Consider the following 20422-nt stretch of genomic DNA (forward strand, 5'->3'; position numbering starts at 1 on the left):
GACTAGGTGATCTTTAAGGTCCCTTCTGGCTCTAAAATTGTGTAATATTTCTTGGTGGTCAGTAATTGTGTGAAACACATTCCTGTTGTTAATTCACAGGTATTGCTGATTTTAGGACAGCATATTTGGGGAGAAGGATGTAAACTCCCTAAGGGTAGGAGCCTTTTCTGTCTTGTTCACTGCTGTATCCCCAGCAGCTAGCACAGTAGTTGGCACATAGGAGGCACTCAATAAATGTTTGTTGAATGAGTGATATGAAAAGTATCACTTTGGTGGTTCCTTATGGGAGCATCTAGAGGGCCTAGAGGGAAACTAGAGTGGATGAAGAGAAGGAAAAGACTGATTTCTTCTGAAGAAATCTTATATGGCTGATTTTTAATCTCTTGTTTTTCCTTATTTTGTCCTGATTCAGAGAAAGTGTCTGCAGCTAGCGGTATATTAATGGTCACAAAACTTTTAGTGACCGTACATACATATGGTGAACTACACCAACATATAATCTAAGCCAGTTAGTTCCCTTCATGTCACCTAAAGAAAAACAGAACCAGCCTCTGTTCCTCATGGAACCTGTCTGAAAAGAGTACACATAGAATATACTGAGTTGGTTTATTGGCTTCATTCACTTGGGAAGCCAAGTTAGGTACAAGCCAAGTACTGAGGCCCCCAGATTCCAGTGAAATCTTTGTGATCCACTGGTATCCTTGGGATAGAAGATAGTATGTTGTTATGCCAAAGATAAATTTTGCAAAAGTTCTTGAGGTAAAACATTCAGAAAATATATTTACTCTAATTTTTTGGAGGTTATAGTTTCAAAATATTCAGGTCCTTGAAATTCTGGCTCCTGAAGTTAGACCAAAAAGGGAAGAAAAGAGTCACTTTAAATCCCTAGCACTAAAGCAATCTGTGTATTCATTAGCTCTCTCCATCTTACTACTTTTATTTAACTTCCAGTTCAGAGTAAGTTTAGTTGACTGACAGGCAATTTCACAGCTGACTAGAAATAGAAAGCACCAAAAAGTGTGGGTCAGGAAGATGGAAGCATTCATAGGCAGATGTGATAACTGGTGACAGCAGGACATCCTTAATCTGAATGGGGAAAGGGCAGAGAATCTAAACACCTAGAATATCAGATATCCCTGATAACTTCTGAATCATTAAGAAATTAATAATTCATATTTCACATTAACAGAAGTTAGGAAATCTGTCAGACGTTTCTGAAATAAGTTTATCCCAGTTAATTTTTTTCTGTTTTGTAGCTGAATGCTAAAACTTCAGTAGTCTGTAAAATGTACCTGTTGGAATACATGCATCCTTGCATCTGGCCCCAGAAGTACGAGATAATTATATACAGGGTCATTGTACTTTGGAAACTTTTAAATGTTTTAAATTGTCTCTTATATCAGCTTGAGTTTTTTTTTTTTTTAACAGTTGCTGACATTTTATGTTAGATTTGTAAAAATTGTAATGTTGAGATGTATGTATAAATAGTAGAGATTTCTTAAATGTGTTTTAAAAGGCTCATATAAAAATTAAAGCTACATCAGCAAGGTGGGGTTAAATGTCTGTGTTCCTCAGTTTTGATTTAAAACATAAAAACATAAAACTGCAAATTTCTTAAAGCCATATTTGTACAAAATGTTTTTATTGAGACGTAAGTCATCTAATTTGTTAAAACTTTTGGCAGACGTAGTCTATTGTAAAATAGAAATATGAAAGATACAAATATGAAGGTGATATCCATTCATAATATTAAATTTCAGACTAGAACCTTTTTGTTAAAATCAGATTCCATTTGGAGTGAATTGAATATATCCATTTAAAACTTGCATATTATATTACATGTTAGGTCATTTAAAAATGTTTTAAATTGCCAACTCCAGAAGATGGATAACAATTTCATTCCTGATGGCAATGAATTTCCTTCTTCTGAATTTTTTTAATAGGTGCACTAGGCCTTCCAATGAGGGGGATGAGCAACAATACCCCTCAGTTAAATCGCAGCTTATCACAAGGCACTCAGTTACCGAGCCACGTCACGCCAACAACAGGGGTACCAACAATGTCACTTCACACGCCTCCATCTCCAAGCAGGTATTTATTGATGGACCAGAATATTTCTCAAAATGTATCTTTGTAGAGTAAGCAACTTTCTAGTTTTTAATAAGATAACTAATTATTTGATTTTTCTGGTTCAGTGCCTTTCACTGAGGAAAAGAAAGTTAATACCCTATGCTCCTTTTATTTCATTGCAAATTGATAAGTATAGTGTAAGATGTTCTTATCCTGCATCTAGCATACTGGTTGTCAGCTGGGTGGGTATCAAGGGTTAATCACCACCTGGGGACCTTTATCAGAAGCCAGCTCTCTTCCTCAAAAGAGGATGTGTAATTTAAAATCATTCCTCAGATAATTCTGATTATTGCTCCCTCAACACACATTCATTGTTCTCGTGAGTAAAACAAAACAAGATTACATAGATGATGCATATTAGCATGAAGAAGATAGAATGGCATACATTTCGAATGAACTTATTTTAAATATATGTGTGAAATACATTTGTATTATTTTATATCATAGTCACAGCAATAATTTTCTCCTCTTAAATATCACCTTACATTAGTTCTGCCGTAATTTACCCAATTTCTTGTTGGTTTTACTTTTCTTTTCAAAGAGCTAGAATGACCAGACAAAATAAGTAATGAAAATTAGCAGTGTAATTGGAAAGTGTATTTGAGGTTCTGGGGTCAGGCTGATTGATTATTTACAGAGAATTTTAATGAGTGATTGTAGAGAGCTTATTTAGTATAATGGACTTCTTTTTCAGGGGTATTTTGCCTATGAATCCTAGGAATATGATGAACCACTCCCAGGTTGGTCAGGGCATTGGAATTCCTAGCAGGACAAATAGCATGAGCAGTTCAGGGTTAGGTAGCCCCAACAGAAGCTCGCCAAGCATAATATGTATGCCAAAGCAGCAGCCTTCTCGACAGCCTTTTACTGTGAACAGGTAAGATGTTTATTGATAATGTGTATAATTGTCTTTCTGGGTGTTTTCAGATTTGCCTTTTCGTATTCAACATTCTGTTTCTTGAGTCTTGGCTTCTGTCTCATAAGTATGTTTCATCGTATTTTTATGACCAAAGATTCTCTTTCTGTTACACATTACAACTTTAACCTCCCCAAACTAAAGGCATGTTCTTTTGAAAATCAGTTTGATTGTAGAAAGCACATTAAAGCTTTTTGTTGTTGTTAGAAAAGAATTGTTCTTAAGTTGCCACCAGGCAAATTTTTATTGATAGGTCCTTCCTCTGTTAAATGAGGCTGGCCACTTAATGTGGTAAGAGTTCGAGACTTATGAATAGTACCAGGGATATGTTTGACCATTACTGCCTTGCTTCACTTATGCTTTGGTTCAGTACCTTTTCAACTAAAACTCAGTTTGGTGGTTTGGAGACTTAGTAACCAGAGACTTTTTAAGACTACATCTACAATATTTGAAAATAGTGTCATGTCCTGGGGTTTAAAACAAGATGAGCTGTGTGCTTTATACACCTTTTTGTACTGTCCATTTGTATGTTTACTATGCAGATAATAATGACATTATGAAGACCAGTTGTCCATCTTAAGATTTTTAAGCTGTTCAGATAATTTATATGAGAGTGATGACTACAGTACAAGGCTTTGTATCTTGCAAAAATAGCATTTAAGTCTGCCATTTTTTTTAAAAAATGGGGAACTGTGGGAGGAAAAAGGATCTTGACCTATTTGCTATCATCTTACCCATTTAATTCACTTTATCTGTTACTTGTAAAATCTGGATTCAAATAGGTTAGTAACACATTTCCTGTTTGATCTTCATCCCATAAACTCCAGTTCTTTTATTTAGATTTATGAGTATTTCTCTTAATAATTTTACTGCTTTTACTTTTTTAAAAAAATTATTATCGTAAAGGGTTATCAAAATTCTTATCTCCTTGATAGCTTCCTAATCATACACTTCTTGGGCTTTATCACATCTTTTCTTACAGTATTGTTTGTTGAATGTATGTTTATATTTTTGCCTTTCCATATTTTTTCACATTTTAATTGTTTTTTAAAAATACATTGCTTATAAATTGTCAATGAAACATGGGTTTCTAAAACCCTGCTTACTAGTTTTGGTAAATTGTATTTGTTACAGAATGTTTTCATCCCTTAGTACTTATTCAATGTGTGAAGGTACCTAGGTCACCAACATTGCTCACTTGCTATGAAACAAGTATTTTTAATGGCTTTCCTTCTCTTCTCTAGAGTATTGTTTGATCAGCTCCAGATTTTGTGAAAACACTGTTTGGCCATAGTTAGTTTTACAGATTTAGGTGAAAAAACAAAAACAAAAAACCCTGTGATCTTCAAACACTTTAACCCTACTCATAACACTGATACACTCTTTTATCAGATTATTTGATGGTAAAGATGCCTACTTTCATTGTAGAATTTGCATTAACAGCTCTTTTTGACATTCTTAATTACTTCTGGCCTTGCCTTAAGTTCAGACTTGTTTTTGTTTTCTCATGTTTAGGCTTGTGCAAAAAAGGGAGGCGTTTGTAACTATTTACCACGTACCAATTGTGCACTGCTTTAGAATGGAGGGCACTATGGAGAGATTTGGTTTTTCTTTTAAGTAGCTGAAAGATAAACTATATTTAGATAAGAATGATGTGTTTTAGAGCACTAAATTCAGTTAAAGAAAAACATCGCTTAATTCAGGTAAACTAAACCTTTATTGAGTGCCTGTTGTGTATCCTCCTGAAGACTAAAGGCAGAGGATGCAAAGATGACTATGACACAGACCCTGTCTCTGAGGAGTTTATATTCTAGTTGGGAAAGACTGTGTTGTATGAAAGAAGATCTTTTATGGAAAGCAATAATGGCACACTTTACCAGTAGTGGAAGGAGAACAAGTATTCAGGAGCAGTAGTTTTACACTAAACTACATGTTTTTGAGATCAGTTACTTCTACCAGTGTATCCAGTAAGTTGGTTCTCCAAACACATCAAATAGTGCCCTTAATCTCTGTTTTCCTCCAGACTTATGTGTACATTCTTTGCTTTTTGTTTTTTAATTCATCTGTTTAAGACATTATGGTTCTCAGTTATTCATGGAGGGACTTCAGGAACATTTTCAAATAAAGGTTAAACTCAGAAAAATGAAAGTAGTGTTTGTTTTTAAACATATTGTTTTATATGAGGAGGTCAAAAGTATACACTTCTGTTTTTCTTCATCTGGAAGTTAGTGTTCTCTTACTGTATATCTAAAATTATTTTCTATGTACCCAGTATGTCTGGATTTGGAATGAACAGGAATCAGGCATTTGGAATGAATAACTCCTTATCAAGTAACATTTTTAATGGAACAGGTAAGCTTATTCTGGAGGTAGTACCCTATAAAAAATATGGTAGATCTTTGAAATATGAAGCAATTCAACATACTGGTCTTAAAATATTACTAGATTTTTGTGTTAAACTGGTAGAATTTAGTGAGAATTTGACAGGAATAGGGTTTAATTCAAGTGAATAGTTGAGAGATATTTAAATATATTTTTTCACTTGGTGTGGTAATAGCATAGTGTTATAACTTCAGAATTATTTCCTTAATACCTAGAGAAAGCCCCTGAACATTACCCTAGTCTGTATTTATGCTTCAGAATTTTTTTTGCTTCAAGAGCGTTTCCTATCCTCAGTCCTGTCACTACAGTCTAATTTAGGTTGAGTGTTACAGCATTCTGGTTATAGGGACCCAGATTGAAGAAACCTTTAAAATTTTATTGGAGCACTTAACAACTTTTTCTTAATAATTTTAATAATACTAATTTTGGCATTTAACCCTTGGATTTTTTATCCAGTTTTATATGTAAAGTTCAGAATTTAATTACAGAGAAATCTGATTTTGAATTCCTGCAGTCCATTGGTTTCTTTCTTTTATCAACTGCTTCAGAGAGAAGAGAACAGGAGGCTTAATTGCTCTTCTGCTTCAGATTTCACCCTCTTCCATCCTTGCCTCCAGACCCTTTCCAGAGAAAAGAAATAAAGGACGTTGTTACGGTCATAGGAGCAAAAATGAATTGATCACTCAGAGAGAAATATATGTGAAGGAAGTGGAAGGGAAAGAATGATCAGTGAAATGAAGCATATGTGGAAGCATCAGACAAGATTTAGTAATGAAATGTCATTTGTGACTATGAGCTTTTAATTTTATGTGGTATTATATGTGTAGCAGCGTAGATTGATCAAATTAGACTTTAAAATTCCAAATTGTAGCATTTAAAACTTATAGTTTTATGTTCAAGGTGTTAAAAATGATATGAAGTACCATATTCCCACTGTTTCTGAAATGTTCCAATTTTTTCATATTTTATTATCTCTGAAATCAGACTATGTATCATAGTTTAATTGGCAAGTTTTTTTTTTTTCCTAAATGGACCATAAAGTAACAGTGTGTCTGACAATGCCATCTTATATTCTGAATTACGCTTTTCCACACTTCCATAAATTTTAAAATTATTTTTAAAATTCAGTTTTAACTAAACTTTAACTATTTTTAGGAAAATTGTCTCCAAGTCTTTACCTAAAAATTCAAATTTGGGGGTTTATTAAGTATTTTTTAGGTTAAAATTCTCAGATAGCATGGCAATTTTAAATTCCATCTTAGAGGACCTGAAGATGTGTATTGAAAGTTAATACATATTCAAAGTTTTTGGTTAATTTATAACTATATAACTAACTATAATAGAATAATTCAAGAAAGATAACTTTTGTAGATTGAAACACTATAAATTTGTCCTGTTGGTCTTTTTATGTAGTAGTATCTTTTTTAAATTAAAAATTAATAAATTGCTGTTTGTTTAGAAACAGTAGATATGATTTTATCATTTACTCTTCATAATTTTAAATTATAACCTGAGTTGGATTGTTATGAGAGTGTGTTGTTTTTCTGTCAACAAAGTAATCTTGAGGTAATTAGTTTCTGAGATTTTTCTAATTATGAAACTTGGAGAAAAATTCAAAATTAACTGAAAGGCCACATAAATTAAAAATGCTATAAAACATGAAAACATCAGATGAAACAAAGTTTTTTAAAAAACCCTATAGTTCAGGCTAAAACTAAGGTAGAAAATTAAATTCTTCAAAAATTAAGCATATAAGATTGTAAGAATAATAGAATAATAAAAGTTCAGAAGAAATTAAGGGGATGATTAAAATTGGCAACATAGAGGGGCCCCTACCTGGCTCAGTTAGTAGAGCATGCAAGTCTTGATCTTGGGGTTATGAGTTTGAGCCCCATGTTGGGTGTAGAGATTACTTAAAAATAAAATCTTTAAAAAATAGGCAAAGTAGAAATATTAGGTTAAATTTCAGGCTGATCTTTTCCATTTAAAATGAACATAAATTAATTTTATTCATTTAGTATATTTATTGAGCGCCTACTGTGCAATAGGTAATATAATCTTCTGGGCTTTGCATCATATTCCCATGCTTCCCAAACTCTTGCCAGACATGGGAACCCTATTTATATTGTGTCTACCCCACCTGGCTATACTCCCCAACTGCAGAAACAGACACACACACACTTGCACACACATACGTGTGTATGGGACAAGTAGATCACAGGACAGAAGTCCTTAGAGTTTCTGCTCCCACTGCCTGTGTTTCAGATATGATTCTGGTCATTTGCAAGAGGCACTGTCATTATCACACCTGTGTGTAACTAAAGCTCCAAGCATCCAGATACTACCTCTGCTTTTGGATATAATGAAAAGAACAGTTACATCACAACGGTCTCTCTCTTGTTAGCTAACAAGAGAGCTATAACTTTAGAGTACCCTCCTTCACAGGGGAAATAATGTACCACATTAACTCCTTATTGTCTATCTTAAGTCTCTAGGATTTGGGGTTTTTATTATGCTAGCTACATATTGTTTGCTGAATTATTCATGAAATTCTTTTGCATGAAATAAGTCCACAAGTGTTTAATGTACACTTATACATACTTAGTACAGTGCTGTGTCTTTAGGAAGAAGGTACTGTCATTTCAAATTATACGATGGTTGGTGTTTAATAATCCCTTTAAAATGTTTGTACAGAATGCCTGGCTGGCTCAGTCAGTAGAGTATGTGGCTCTTGATCTCTGGGTTGTGAGTGCAAGCCCCATATTGGGCCGAGAGCTTATTTAAAATAAAATAAAATGTTTGTAGAACCAATAATGTTCTTTCTCATTATTTAGATGGAAGCGAAAATGTGACAGGATTGGACCTTTCAGATTTTCCAGCGTTAGCAGACCGAAACAGAAGAGAAGGAAGTGGTAACCCAACTCCATTAATAAACCCCTTGGCTGGAAGAGCTCCTTATGGTAATTAAGCTTTCTAATAATGGCTAATGGAAACTTTTCCATTGTGCACACACACACAGACATAACACATTTGTGCACATATGCATGTTCATGTCTGTACACACACACACACACACACACACACACAATATGTTTTCTAATCAGAGTAGCATAATTTCGTCAAAGCTGATATATGCAAAGTGCATTTTCCTTCCAGAATACCATGATAGCAAAGTTAGATGGGAAACAGTTTGTACAGAAACCCAAAAGGAAATGTTCATTGGTATTCAGAGGTTTTCTTCTGGCATTTCTGCCTTAAGTGTACCATAATGATTAAGGTGCCTTTTCTCTTCTTAATTCATCACACATTTTTGAAGAATACATTCCTACATTCCTGGTGATTAGTAATGACTGACCTTACATAGAATATTTTTCCTAAGCCAGTTTCTCAACCTCCACACTACTGACATTTGGGTCAGATAATTCTTTGTAAATGGGGGGTGGTGGGGGGCTGTTCTGTGCATTAGAGAATGTTATAGCAACATCCCTGGCCTCTGCCAACTTGATGCCAATAGTACCTCTCCCCACCATCGTTTTGACAACCATAGGTGTCTCTAGACATTGACACATGTCCCATGGGAGAAACAGTTGCCTTCTGTTGAAAACTGCTCATAGGGTCATGAATAGTTCATGTAGACTCTTGGTCACAATTAAAGCCCTTTCTCACTGTCTCTAATAATTAAGAGATTTGGCTAAATGAAAAGGAAGGGCATGAAATGTGTGCAATAACAACTTAGACGTGAAAATTATGTAACAACAATGTAGCCATATTCTCTTTACCCATTGCACATAGTTGTTTCCTTTTGGGAGAATCTGATAGAGATCAGTAGCAGAAACAATGAACTTAGAAGCATCAGTTCATAACTTTTTTAAGATAATGGTTTCTCCCATTTTCATCCAAGAAGGATTTCTGTGCCTTTCAGAATATGAATATAAATAACAGTGTGTGGAGAAGGGAGAGTATATATTGTTAGTATTCTAAAGTTTCCAAATTAGTCTTCCAAAAATAACAAAAAAAATGATCTGCCCTGGAAGTTGAGTACCTAGCTACTTGATTCTCAGTTCAGACTCTAATGTTTTTAACCTTTCCTCATAGGTCCATTTTTTCATCCCTTTAATCATTCCCGTTGCTCTCCTTGGACCAACTCTAGTTTCTCCATATCGTTCTTGAATTGTGGAGCCCCAAACTGGATATTGTTCTCCAATAAGGGCCTGACTAATGCCAAGTATAGTGGGAGGATTACTTCCCAGTTCTTGCATGTTTTACATCTATTACATGGAGTCCAAGAAAATCTGAAATAATATGGAGTTGTTTTATAATTGATTGCAATTTGCTCACTCTGTAAGTCACTTTCAAGTAGAATACTGACATGTTCTTTTAAAATTTATTTTGTTCATTTGTATTTGACAATTAACTGGTGTTTATAATAGCTAGTCAAATATTTAAGTCAAGCTTTAAACCAAAAATTTTGATAACTATTACCAATATCAAATTGTTTTTAAGCATCTATATATGACATTAGATTTAGAATTATAGGATTACCACTTACTTCCCTTGTATTATTTTGTATATTGAGTTATTAATCAGTATATAAAAATATAGTTCTTCATTATTATCCTAAATACTAATTTTTTGAAGTGTGCTTTCATAGTGTAATAAAAAATCCTTTTGGTATGTTAGTATGAGGAAACTTTAGTTTTTTTATAATTTGTAGTAAAATAGCATAAATATGAATTAGAATTTTCTGGATTATTTTCATTACATAGTGGGAATGGTAACAAAACCAGCAAATGAGCAATCCCAGGACTTCTCAATACACAATGAAGATTTTCCAGCATTACCTGGTTCCAGCTATAAAGATCCAACGTCAAGTAATGATGACAGTAAATCTGTAAGTAACTGAGAATTATGTGTGTGAGTAATGTAGTTTTTTCCCTTCAGACTTCTCTTGTATTAACAGTTTTATAGACTATATTAAGGACTTACTAAGTACTGTTACAAAATTGTTTATCTTGAATATCTGTAATAATCTAACTTCTGAAGAATGTGGAAAACCTTTATAACTTAGAAGATAGCCTATTTTTTTCCTATTTCGTATAGGTTTGCAAATTTCTGTTGAACTTCTCAGAGTTAATTTAGACTTTTATTGTAGTCCCTGTCAGCTGGATCCCATGAAGTTTGATATTATAGCCTTCTAAGGAGCTGTGTTTTTCTTGAGTAAGTTTTCTCCTTGAAGAATCTTTATACACATTTTTATTCCTGTGTTGATTCAGCCAACTCAGCTTCCTCTTTCTGACTTAACGAATGTGTTTTATTTCTTCCACATTTCACTGAAAATAGCTTTTTTTTTTTGTGTGTGATGGGAGTTTGTATGTATTGTTAAAATAGTTGATAAAGAAGATTACTGGGTAAGAATTAAATACGAATTTTAAAAGTTTATATATTCTAACTTATCCTGGAGGTTTTTATGGTGATATCATAGGCAATGTACTGTAATATTTCTCTTCTAAATTAAAGTGTTGAAGAGTGAAACTTGAAGTATATCCCAAAGCATATAGTTCTGAGATAAAGATTATTTTTCTGTGACTGAAGATCTGAGATATATAAGAATACCTTTCATATGTTTTTGTCCTTTAAATACCCAAATGTGTAAAATACAGGATTTATTTGTAAACCATGGGACAGTTGTGGAAACAAAAAGTTTCATGTAGAACTTGAAAAACAGGTAATAATATACTACCAATTTAAATATAATAAAGAATGAATAGAAAGGTAACTAATACGTGTACTCAATTTTTGCACTTAACAAATTTTAATGTCACATTTAATTTTTTCCATGTTAGAATTTGAATACATCTGGCAAGACAACTTCAAGTACAGATGGACCCAAATTCCCTGGAGATAAAAGTTCAACAACGCAAAATAATAACCAGCAGAAAAAAGGGATCCAGGTGTTACCTGATGGTGGGACTCTATAAAATATGTCAAAGATATTACAGAATTCGTTTCTTTACTTTTTCCTTAAAGATAAAATTACTATGTTCTTCTTATCCAGGTCGGGTTACTAACATTCCTCAAGGGATGGTGACGGACCAATTTGGAATGATTGGCCTGTTAACATTTATCAGGGCAGCAGAGACAGACCCAGGAATGGTACATCTTGCATTAGGAAGTGACTTAACAACATTAGGCCTCAATCTGAACTCTCCTGAGTAAGTTTTTTTCTTTTCTTCCACATTTGTGTATAATACTTCCTTGTGGATTTCCAGTTTTTAATTTCATGTGATCACAGTGTATTACCTGCAGCCACTCGTTGCTGTTCTCTCTTGACTGTTTGGGTCATTCCCTCTCATGTTAGCTCCTGGATCACTGTCATTTGACAGTATCATTCCCTTATAATTTGGCAGTTTCAAAATACACATATTTGATCCTTCCAGAATCCTGAGATCTTGGCTCCTTGAGTTTCTCACCTCCAAAAGTCTTAACCCTCCACCATATCTCAGCTACTTACAAAGTTATCCCTTTGACCTTGGCATTATCAGTAACTTCAGTTTCCCTGTAATTTTAAGTCTCTGCTCCCATGCCACTTCCGGTTTTCCGTCTTTCTCCCTCTAGCACTGACTCCAATAATCATTTGACTCCTTGGAATCTTCAGTCTATTGATTCTTCTACCTTTTACTGTTCTTCAACATCCTTCTCTTCGCCTGAGAAGATTTCACTTTCTTCTTACCCAGTTAAATTCTTTAGTCTTTCATAATGGCTTTTTACATACACGCTTGACTACTTTGCCCCTCTCTTACTTTGTCATGATTTCATGGCAAAAACTACAACCCTGGTTATACTTCAGTTATTCCATTCTTGATCTGTGCTATTGAACTGGTTAAAGAAAAGCACACAACTTCACTGCCTAGTCCTCACTTCTAGGAACCTCAAAAGCGGGCTCATAATTCTGCCACCCATAATTGTAAGTGGCGTGCCTGGTCCCTTCATTCTTTTGCTCTCCTATGCAACTATTCCACACTCGTTTCTCCTAACATCTAATTACCTTTTTCCCAGTCCTTACTCTCAGATGGAGACCTTGCTTTTTTTTTTCTTTCCTGAGTTTTTGTTTAAATTCCAGTTAGTTAACTTACAGTGTAATACTAGTTTCAGGTGTAGTAGTAAGACTGCTTTTTTAATTTCTACTTTCCTAAGAAAGCTGGAAGTAATCAGAAGAGAATGTCAGCATAGTCCTACCACCAGATCTAACTATCTGCTACCATCTGCACCCACCTCATTCTTGTCTTTCACCCTGCTGATCCATGCTTTCTACTTAAAGTCTCTCTTGAAAACTCAAGGACATAGCTCTAACAATTTTTGCACATTGTTGGATCATTTCCGTCAGCGTACAAGTAATGCTATTACTTCCTCTATGCTAATAAAGTACATTCTTTTTGTCTAATCTCTTCCATGAATTACTGCCTTTATTTCTTTATTCTTACTTTTTGAAGAGCAAAACTCTTTTAAAAAGCCATTTTTTATCTTCCATTTGTCTTCTCCCATTCTCTGTTAAACCCATTTCAGTTAGGATTTTGCTCCCTCACCCCTTCACTGAACCTGCTCTCATTGAGGTCATCAAATTCAGTGGTCTCTTGTAGAAACTTGACCTGTCAGCAACGTTTGACATAATGGATTCATTGCTTCATGCTTCTCATTGCTTTTAACTGCCAGCACCCTGGTTTGAATCACCATCCTTTCTTTCCTAGATTATACCATCAGACAGTCCCCAGGTGTCCCTGATGCTCTGTTGTGCCCCCCACAATCTCTTCTTTATGTAGCAGCCAGGACAATCCTTTCTGAATAAGTTAATCCTTTGCTCAGTGCCCGGTAAAGGTCTGTGGTTTCCTTATGATTAAAAACCTAAAATCTTTACAGGCCTACTCATCTCCACAGGCATGATCTGTCTCTCTCCTGCCACCACCTCAACAGCTTCTCCCTTTGTTCACTCTGTTCCAGTTTCATTGACCTTTGCTGGCTTGGCTGTACCTCAGACATGTCAGTCATATGCCCACCTTAGTTTTGCTAAGTTGCTTAATTTGCTCTAGCAGTTTCCTCAGACTAGAATAGTCTTCTGCCAGGTCATGAATATGGCTGACCCCCCTCACATCTTTCGAAGTTTTGTTCAAATCCTATCCTGTCTTCTAAATGGAACCTAAGCTGGCTACCTAATTTAATGCAACTGATACCCCTCCTTACCCCTCCACCAACACGGAATATTATTTATTATGCGCCTCCTCCTAATCCACCATCCTAACCAGAAAGTAAATTTTATGTTGTCAGTTATCTTTGTTTTGTTCGCTGATGTATCTCAAGCACCTGCAACAGTGTCAGGCATATTGTAATAGGCACTTAGTAAATATTTGGTGAATTTGAACTTTTGCTTTTAATAATTACTGATTTTTTCTGGCCATGTAAATGGGAAAGTAATTTTACTGGGGGCATGGTATTAATGAATTTAAAGCATTCTGAGTCGAAGTTATGTATATATGTGAATATATAACTTGTAACTTAATATAGACACTGAGTATATATACAGCTGTTTAACCGTGTTTCATTTTTCTGCTGTGTAAGTTGTAGTAAACACATGAAACGAAATTGGAAGTAAAGATACTCATTTTACTTTTGAAGTCATTTTTCTTGATTTCCTGAATAAAATTAGAAATCTTTGATTCTACTTTGGATTTCAGAGTGGTTTTTTTTTTTCCCTCTTATTCAGAAATCTTTACCCCAAATTTGCATCACCCTGGGCATCTTCACCTTGTCGACCTCAAGACATAGGTAGGAGAATCTATTTGTGTTCAGACCTTTTAAAAATATTTTTTAAACTGAGAATCAGTTAATAAGGCTTTTTTCATTTTATTATCCAGACTTCCATGTTCCATCTGAGTACTTAACGAACATTCACATTAGGGATAAGGTGAGTGTAGTTTATTATTCTCCTCAGTCAGCATGAATGTATCTATTTTCCAGGCACTGTTTTTCAGTTTAGACAGCATAAAGTCTTTTGAAATAATTAGCAGTGGTCTCAGGGGTATGCTTTCATGTTGCCAATTCAATTATAACAGTTTTATTTCTATTTTAATGTTCTGATGAGAATCCTGGGTTATATTTAAAGAATATGTTTTAAAAACAAAACAGTGGTAGGTCTGGTCAAATATTTCTCAGAGTTCTTAATAACAGGTTATAGCCATGGTTGATGAGAATCAACTATTTTGGAAAATTTGATGAATTTCTTTCTGATATTCTCATTTTATGCCCTTGTATCAATAAGAAATATATTTTTACAAATATTACAGTGTTTTCAGTGGAACAGTGTGTACATTTAAAAGCTATGGCATTGGCTTTAAAATTTTTTTTAATTACCTAAAATTCTAGCTATAAAATAACTATTAACAGATTGAAGTTTTAACTTTTTTTTTTAATCAAAAAAAGAAAATGGTAGATACTCTTGTTGAGGGGAAAGAACTAAAATGTTCATTTCTGTTAGAAATTGTATCCCTAGATTTTGGCGTTGAGGAAAGATACGATTTATTAAAACTTACGTGTTACACATATGTATATAAATATGTATTGCATTATATATTTATACATAAATATAAAATATTATATATATGTGTGTGTACACACACACACACACACACACACACACACACAGGTGTTCTGTGTCTGTACCATGCAATTGCATGGTCAAATGGATGTTGATTTTGTGGACAGGCAAGTAAAGAGATGTTTCTCAATATGTCTCAATACTTGAATAGATGGAAGACAAGAAGTATGGGATAGAGCTTATTTTTTCTGTTTGTGGATCGTGTGATTTTTCTGCTACATCTGTCATAGGGCTTTTTTGCTCCAATTACCTAAGGGTTCCAAAGCCTTTTCTTACGGCAATTTAAGAAATACTGATTTGAGAGAATTTGTCACATTAAAAACTGCTGCTTGAATGGGGATAATATGGAGAGAAAAATTATATTCTAAGAATGTATAACAGTTAAATAAACATTTAGATGCAGGATTAGGTGAAGAGAGAAAAGTTTTTTCATTTTGGTGAGAATAAAGGCTTTTCCTAACACAAGAGTTGGAGTCTATTAAACTCAGTGTTTTATTAGAGTTTGGTTGGCGGTTAATGTTTCTGCTTTATGGAGGGACATGTGAAGCAATCATCTTTTAGTCATCCATTTAAACAAAATAAAGAGCTATCACTTTATGATTTTTGTATTTACCATATGTGATTTGGTAAAAATACATAACCAATTTGTGAATCACTGTCAGATACAGACTGAGCTAACATTTCTTACAGGTTTCCTATGTATCAGGTCCTCTTTAAGGTGCATTCGTATACAGGCACTTTATCAATTTTTACTTACATTCTTAGTAACCTTGTAGGTCTCATTTCTCCATTTTATGTGGAAGTTCAGAGACCTTAAATAACTTGGACATGGGTCATATTAGTAAATAGTGGAACCAGGACTTGAATATAACTCCTGCATCTCTGAGCGTCATGTTCCACTATTGTTACTGTGTTGGGTATTAATAAACCCTCATGTAAAACAGCATTTGGTCTTGCTGAGAAGTTTTTATATAGGTTTTTATTTTATTTTTATATAAACAGATGTACCAGAAATAGTTGTTAAATGACTCTAGTTATTTAAATGATAAAACTCCCCCTTAGGGTTATAACTACCTATGAAATCACGTAATAACAGTTATCTACTACAGAGAAGAGGGTTTGTTTATCTTGTTATTTTTACTATCGTGATAGCAATGTTAGGGTTTTCAAACTTATTTTACACTTCAGAATAATTGATTTCTCTTTTCCAGCTGGCTGCAATAAAACTTGGCCGATACGGAGAAGACCTTCTCTTCTATCTCTATTACATGAATGGAGGAGACGTATTACAACTTTTAGCTGCAGTAGAGCTGTATGTTCAAAGTATTTTCAAACACTTTTGTATTATAGTGGATCTTGTTTATTCTGAAAACTTTTTTTTTTTTAATGATGGCTATAGTCTGTCTTTTGTTTTTAAAGCAGAAATATTTCCATCAAGAAATAATTTGTTTTTACACTTAGTAAAATAAAGTTAATTTAGGTTGAAAGTTTATATTGCTCTAGTTTCATAGTCATTGTATACATAAAAGGAATTATTTCAGATTTAAATAATCCTAAATTTGTAAGAAGACAGGATTGACTTCATTCATGAATTTGGTGAATCTGATTTTTATAAATATGTGAAGTATAAGATCTGGTCGCTTCCTAACTGTGGCTCATCTTCTTATGGAACCACATAAGACAATGAATTGAATGACAATTGAATTTCATTTGACAATGAATTTCATCATTTATCTGTTGAGTATTATATGGGCAAGGCACTGTGCATATTTCTTGTGTGTTCTGAAGTATTGATAAAGTCCACATTCATTATCAGAAGCTTGTTGGCCAACTTAAATAAATTAATGTTAAGTAGTTGGCCCATTGGATACATCTTTTTTCCTGAGCATTTCTGTTTTTGCCCGATGCTCTAAGAATAAAAATTTTGTGTCATTTCTCATATGTCCAATTGGTAACATTTTGTTACCAATGGACTATTATAATAATCATGTTTACTTGAGTGAATTGTTAGTTAAAATTCATGATGTTATGGGGCACCTGGCTGGCTCAGTCGATGGAGCAAGTGACTCTTGATCTCAGGGTCCTGAGTTCAAGCCCCACGTTGGGGATAGAGATTACAAAAAGAAAATCAGGATGTTGTGATTGAGAGACCTAATTTTTTACAGATTTAAATATTTTATAATACTCCTAATAACATTTCTATAAATGACCTTGGATCAGATACTTAAAATGTAAAATTCACTGTGTTGATAATAAATTGTTTTTTTATTTTTCTATTGAGAATTTGTTTTCTCCCATGTTTTCCCCTCATTTTTTGTAACATAGAAATTGTTACCTGTTACCTTTTAATTTATTCATAAGTAAATAAATTCATTTAGTCATTCATATATCCATTACTGGCAGTTCTGTCTCATATCTCTTTTATGTTGAAAAATTACCTCACTGTATTAGTAGGAAGGTATTTGTTTATATGGAGGTTTGTTCTACCAGAGATGTTTTTTGTGGCTCATTTACCTCCTTTGGATGTTACTTCCCCAGTTTACAAGTGATATAAATCCTCATTGATTCTTGCATGAATTCTAGTGGGTATCCTTTTGGCTTTTGAGAATTTAGGATCAATGAAATTTAAATAAAAAATAAAAGTAATACATTCATGAAGAGTTTTTTGAATGGATATTCTGTTTCCAACATAGTTACAAAATTATGTGAATTTGGATAGTTAAATAGACTGTATTTAGTTCCTTACAAAATAATACAGTAGTTGGGATTTTTGTTTGTTTTAATGGATGTCTCAAGTTCTGTTGAATGTTAAGAAGAACAAGAAAGGAGTGAAGTTCCTGGAACACAATGTATCTTTATTTGGTCTAAGTTTTTATCACATTGCTCATAGAGCTTTTAAGATCTCATTTTGTTTGCATGAAAAAATTTCTTTAGTTAAATAAAGATGTGTATGTTAATTAAAGAGTGTGTTTTCTGGACAAATTAAAATTATTTTCCTATATTTCACTAGGGTTGTATTTAATAACAAAGTCAGGATAAAGAAGCATCTATATTTATGTATTTTAGGTGAAACTATTTTCTGAGTAAAATTTTACAAAATGTAGAAAATGTTTGATGTGAGCCACAGGAAAGAATTAATTGTCTTTTTCTCTTAAAAATTGAAGTTTTAACCGTGATTGGAGATACCACAAAGAAGAACGAGTATGGATTACCAGGGCACCAGGCATGGAGCCAACAATGAAAACCAATACATATGAGAGGGGAACATATTACTTCTTTGACTGTCTTAACTGGAGGAAAGTAGCTAAGGTATATTTTTTTCCATGTGTAAATGTATAAATCTAGATTTTAAAAAGAAGTATCCTCTTTTATCTGTTTATATGTACCAAGACATCCATTCCAATAATGTGCCACATGCTTGCTAAATAAGTCTTTGTCATCTTCACCTTCTTGGCTTGATTTAAACTAGGCAAGTGTCTGGAAACAACTCCTTTCACCCATAGTTAGGAAAAGGATTGCTTTACAATTTTGTAATTTTTCACAAGCCGTGATAACATTTGAGATATTTTTGTGTCTACTCAGTTGTAAAATAAAGATAACCCTCTTGCATTCCCAGTCATGTATTCTTATATTATTATTACTTTGAGCAGGTAGGAGATTTTCCTAAAACTGGTATATAAACAGATAATAGGCTTTTTAAAACACTTACACTCATTGCAGGAAAGATGCTTGAATTTTTATTTACAAATGATATAAAGAAAGAAAATTGTAAGCATTAACCATGATTGTTCCTATGACTAGTGTGCTGAGTGTTGGAAGAGGGCTGTGGAAAAAGTTGGTTGTTTTGGTTTGCAACTTTTCCTCACAAAAACACCTTTCTGACTGTTCCATGTGCAAAATTTTCATCAGTGTCATAGCATATTTCACATGTATGGAGTGTCTCATGTATGTACTTAGTCTACCTAGTAGAGAATATAACTGACATTATCTGATTTCATAACTCCAGGATTTCTTGAATGCCTTTTCCACTGATGATTCATAGGATTAAAAACTCTTTAGTTTTGTTTTTTCTCAATAAATTTAAACAGAAGAAAAGTATTTCTTGACAGTTCATTGGAGGATTCTTTAGTTGTTGGTTTGGGCTTTTTTTTCTTTTGAGTCAGCCTCACTAAATTGATAAGAAGGTAAGACATTTTAAGAAGACAGTGTAAAATGCTTACCAGATATTTATCACAAGAGTTTTACTTCGCAAGATTTCATACAAATCTTGACAAAAGAAACAAGATGAGCCCAACTTAAAACACCAAACAAGACACACATATGAGAGGTTAAATCTTTTTTTATTATTATTAATTTTGGGTGTTTGTCAGTGGTGAGTGTTATTACTTCTCAGACCAAGTCCATATATCACCATACAATGTATTCAAGTTATTTTAACAGTTCTAATTGATATGCATATCTTGATTCAAAAGGAAGATCCGTGACCTAACCTTTTAAGTAGCAATAATGACCTTCATTACAAAATATAAGAGACATTGTATATGTTACTTGTTAAGAAGTACAGTATAGTAGAAAGCTAGATCCTTTGTATCATAGATTTGAATTTGACTCCTATTTCTGCTAGTTATGTTTTGACCATATACAAGTTTCTTTTCCATGCCTGATTCCTTATCTTTTAAATTGAAATCATATTTGCTTCTAGAGCGTCATGAAGATTAAATGAGATTACGCGCACACACACACACACACACTAAGGACAATGCTTGGCGTGTATTGGACATGAGATATATGGGACTACCTGTGGTAGTTTGTTACAGTTTTTATCATCATTGTTCTTACAGCTTATTACTATTCTTCCAAAGATGGAAAAATAGTAACTGTTGTTAGGTCAGGTAAGTGATTCTCAAACTTTAGCTTGCATCACAATTACTTGGCAGCCTTATTAGCAAGTTGCTGAGCCAATACCTCCATTGTTTCTGATTTAATAAGTCTGTAGATGGGACCTGAGGATTTGCATTTCTAACGAGTTCCCAGGTGATGCCCATGATTTTGCTGGTCTTTGTCTGAAGCTGTACTTTGAGAACTTCTCTGTCAGTTGATTCTACAGGAGAGAGAAATGTATCTTTAGAGGGGGGAAAGATTCCATTAGTAAATACCTGAAGTTTTCTCTATTCCATTTGAAGCTTTTTGTTCAGTACCATTGTAAGTTATTCCAGACAAATATACAAAAAGGAATGGATGTTTGCAGTAGATGGATATGTCATTTTACTTAAATTTTAGTTCAGTATATATGACAGATCAACTTATGTGTAAAAGTTCAGCTTGCAGAACTAAGCACTTTCCACAAA

General features: G+C 33.7%; 1 protein-coding gene across 1 annotated transcript in view; it reads left to right on the forward strand.

Annotated features, from left to right (window-relative positions):
- CNOT2 (CCR4-NOT transcription complex subunit 2) overlaps positions 1–20422 on the forward strand; it is a 135481-nt gene that overhangs the window by 109321 nt on the left and 5738 nt on the right. Inside the window, exons 5-15 of the mRNA XM_047066820.1 lie at positions 1944–2091; positions 2825–3007; positions 5319–5398; positions 8263–8388; positions 10195–10319; positions 11272–11392; positions 11484–11640; positions 14184–14245; positions 14335–14384; positions 16286–16386; positions 18239–18383. Coding sequence (XP_046922776.1) covers positions 1944–2091; positions 2825–3007; positions 5319–5398; positions 8263–8388; positions 10195–10319; positions 11272–11392; positions 11484–11640; positions 14184–14245; positions 14335–14384; positions 16286–16386; positions 18239–18383 — 1298 coding nt within the window. The remainder of the gene's footprint in view (positions 1–1943; positions 2092–2824; positions 3008–5318; positions 5399–8262; positions 8389–10194; positions 10320–11271; positions 11393–11483; positions 11641–14183; positions 14246–14334; positions 14385–16285; positions 16387–18238; positions 18384–20422) is intronic.

Source organism: Lynx rufus, unplaced genomic scaffold (assembly GCF_022079265.1).
Source record: "Lynx rufus isolate CCGP_SWC_20201006 ecotype Redwood Valley unplaced genomic scaffold, mLynRuf1.p SCAF_7, whole genome shotgun sequence".
Classification (NCBI taxonomy): Eukaryota; Metazoa; Chordata; class Mammalia; order Carnivora; family Felidae; genus Lynx; species Lynx rufus.